Genomic DNA, 3,317 nt, shown 5'->3' with positions numbered 1-3,317 from the left:
CTCACAGATCCTGCCTTCATGTCCGATTGCTTGTCCCAGTTCTTGCGCTACATAGAAATGAATTCAAAACGAAATTCAGTCACTGCTTTGGCAGCCCAGCCTCCCTTCCACTTGGTAAGTACGCTGAAGCAGCCCTCAACATGAAAACATCAGCGTACCAGTTCAGTAGCAACAGATGCGTATGCTGTCAGTACCAGTGATGTTAAGCATGAGGTAAACATTGTGTAAGAGTCATTATTATATTGAAAACAAGCTCATTAGGCATGCAGGCCACCAGCAGAACAGTAATGAACACAAATACGCTTCATGTATTTTAAAGGCGGTGAGTGTTACAGGCTGCCAAACAGAGGAAGATGCTGCACGCCCGGTAGGATTTCCTTCCCCCACCCCAACGCCGTGCACACCGATTTGGAAGTGATCAGAAACTGTAAAGGTCAGGAGTGAGATGTCTTGCCCAGGTGTCTGCCGCAGCCATGCCATACCAGTATTGGTTATCGTGATACCGATCTTAACATCGTATCCTTTGTTGCCAGATGTGTAGCTAGGTTCTCTCGAAAGTCATGGAGGTAATTGTATTGCTGAAAAAGCACAACCAGATTTGTAATGAGTGCTCTGTACTTTGAGAAGAGGCATTACTGCCCATCTTAAAAAGCTGTTTGATACCCCAGGATGAAAACTGCACCCTCTAGTCCCTTTATTTGTTCTTCTTGTGCTTAGTCCAAATCCTCTGGAGTTTTTCACCATCAGACACAGATTACATGGATCTTAGCTTGGATCCTCTGGTTCCTCCTAAAGGGCACACGAGAGCTCAAGGTAATGCAAAATGTGGTCCCCATAGGTAGGAGTTTCATGTCAGAATTCAAAGCTGCTTTATTTGGGTCACCAAGAGCATTACTCTCTCCATAACAAGTCCATGATGCAGAGCACAGCCTATAGCTAGTATGATGATGTACAACAGTTTGTAGTAAGTTCTTAGGTCAACTCGTACATCACGTGGAGTTGTAATATGCAAGTGTTCAAAAAGAGATAAAAACATTGGTTGGCAGAGGCTAAAGGACAGATCATCCACCCCAAGTGTCCTTCCCTGCCTCTTCAACCAGGGGTGCAAGCTGCTCCCCACCTGCCCCCCTTGGTTTGTGGAAATCCGATTTTTACCAAGTAGTTTAAACAAGGTTTGCCTTCCACAAAGGCTTAGAGCTAACAAAGTCAGTTTTTAGGCAACTTTTTCGCCTCAGAAACTACTATTTTGTAAACTTTTAAAAATGTCAGCTCCTCTTTCCTGTACATAGAACTGTATGTACTGATCATATACTGATGAGTATAACATCTAGGTCTTGTATCAACAGAAATAGGTACACAGAGTAGCTAAGAATCCCACCAAAAGAAGAAAAACATTATTTTCAGCAACCTAGGCCTCCCTCCGTGTAGGTTTTAACACTAGTGCTAGGGATACTTCTTAAAAGACTGCCAGTATATTGATGTGATAGCTACAGAAGATGAATGCAGCTAGCTGGGTTAGGAAGATGGAACAAAACCAAGGGCGAAAAAAAAAATCAAGCAGATGTCCAAGTTGTGAGGAGAATGAGAGCAACAGAAAAAGGGACAATAGCTTAGTGAGTTATGAGCAGGGATAAGAAGAAAGCAACAAGTTACTAATGATGGTGAAGAGCAGACAGGGAGAATAGCTGTTGAATTCAGTAGAGGCAGAACAAGACATAATCAACGTGAAAGCAGAAAGCAAGAAGCAGCTCAAACCCAAGAGAGCAGCAGGGGCACCAGCTGTGGAGCATCTCAGAAGGACAGAGGGATTCCCTTTGTGAAGCGAAGGAGAGGACTGTCCGAGCTCTCCGCTCTCGTTTCGACATGTATGTTACCTACTGCGACATGTGTGTTACCTACTGTAGCCTCCTTACCTTGATGGTCTGTATCGCCCCAGATCCTCGCAAGTTTCTGAGGCTGTCTATCGCTTGCTGAGGTGCCAGTGTGTCCGAAAGCTGAAGCAGGAGACACGCAGCTACTGTAAGGGAAAGGAATATACACACGCATGCTACTGAGCACCTCTGACTCTGCACAGCACCACTTTTGCACAGTAAGAGGTTTGTTCCATGAAAACCACTCTAGCAAAACTCAACCTTGTCCTATCAGGGTCACAAATCTGCTGGATCTTTTGCCAAATACTATTTCTTGGCACTGGTCCTGCCTGCTTGCTGCTCCTGCCCAAGCCTGCAGGCTCTGGAAACAGGTGAAAACCCTTCCACTGATTCCTCCCTGCCTTGCCAGCAGGATTTGGGATGCAAGTTCTAGGCTTTTCAAGAATGAGTCCCAGTACACCCAGTTAATTCCCCTTTGTGTCTTCTGACCACATTGCTTTTTTGGCAGTATCACCACCCGTTCCTCCTGGGACACACAATATAACTAATGCCCCTGAAAGCTTTGAGAGGAACAGTGGACTGAAGAAAGGTGCAGAGGAATAGGTTCATCTCCTTTTCTTGATGAGATGTCCAGGGAAGAAGGGAAAGTGCAATCCCATCGGTCAGATGAGACTAAAAATTGCAGTGAAAAATGGAGAAAGAAAGTTCTCTCTTGCTTTCTGACTCTATCAGCCTCACTGAAAGACTGACCCTGCCTGACCCTCTATCCTCTCACCTCCATGCTCAGGTCTATACCATGACATACTTATGTCACCCATCACAAACAGTTTCTGTACACGCAGCTAATGTTACCACCACTTGATAACACCTTTTCTGAGAAATGGGCCCAAATATATTAACTAGCCTGCTACTACCTGTAGTGGCAGTTTGCATTGTAACCACGGTTAAACTTCAAGAAGAATTTGGCTCACGTGCTGTCTCACAAGAATGGGTTTGTAAGATGGGTTAGTTAGTCAGGCATTGAGAGGGGGAAGACAACTGCTTACTGAGACATGAGCGTCCGAGGCCACCGTAACAGCTGAAAGAAGAAAAGACACGGTTGTAACAAGCTGCAGTACACTGCAACACCCAGAGCCCCCTCAATGCATAAACATACAGACACAATGCTTGCTTTAATATAATCAAGAGGAGCAGTGGTACAAGAAAGTGAGAATAAGAATTTCTATAGAAATACCTACAAGGCTACGTCCCATTTATCCTTCAGACCTTCCTTAAGGAGTGTCTTCCTAGAGAAACTGCAAGTTTAAAGTTCCCCCTCATTCACAGTAATAGTCCCAAAGGCATAGGAGGACAGAAAACGGCGTGAAGATGGACAATCTCAATTTGCTTTAAATCCTACTCCAGTTTAAGGCTTTGATGATAGTTGTGAGGTAATGATAGCAGCAG

At 44.7% G+C, this 3,317-nt stretch overlaps 1 protein-coding gene across 1 annotated transcript in view; it reads right to left on the bottom strand.

Moving 5' to 3' along the window:
• Nucleotides 1-491: 491 nt before the first annotated feature.
• The window catches only part of CDKN3 (cyclin-dependent kinase inhibitor 3), a 7,157-nt gene continuing 4,331 nt past the window's right edge, over nt 492-3,317 (bottom strand). The window contains exons 6-8 of the mRNA XM_009699385.1: nt 2,918-2,949; nt 1,914-2,017; nt 492-578 (exon numbers count right to left, since the gene is read on the bottom strand). Of these exons, the coding sequence (XP_009697687.1) occupies nt 492-578; nt 1,914-2,017; nt 2,918-2,949 (223 nt within the window). The remainder of the gene's footprint in view (nt 579-1,913; nt 2,018-2,917; nt 2,950-3,317) is intronic.

This window comes from Cariama cristata, unplaced genomic scaffold, assembly GCF_000690535.1.
Source record: "Cariama cristata isolate BGI_N322 unplaced genomic scaffold, ASM69053v1 scaffold1044, whole genome shotgun sequence".
NCBI classification, from domain to species: Eukaryota; Metazoa; Chordata; class Aves; order Cariamiformes; family Cariamidae; genus Cariama; species Cariama cristata.
This window is presented reverse-complemented; position numbering and strand designations above follow the sequence as displayed.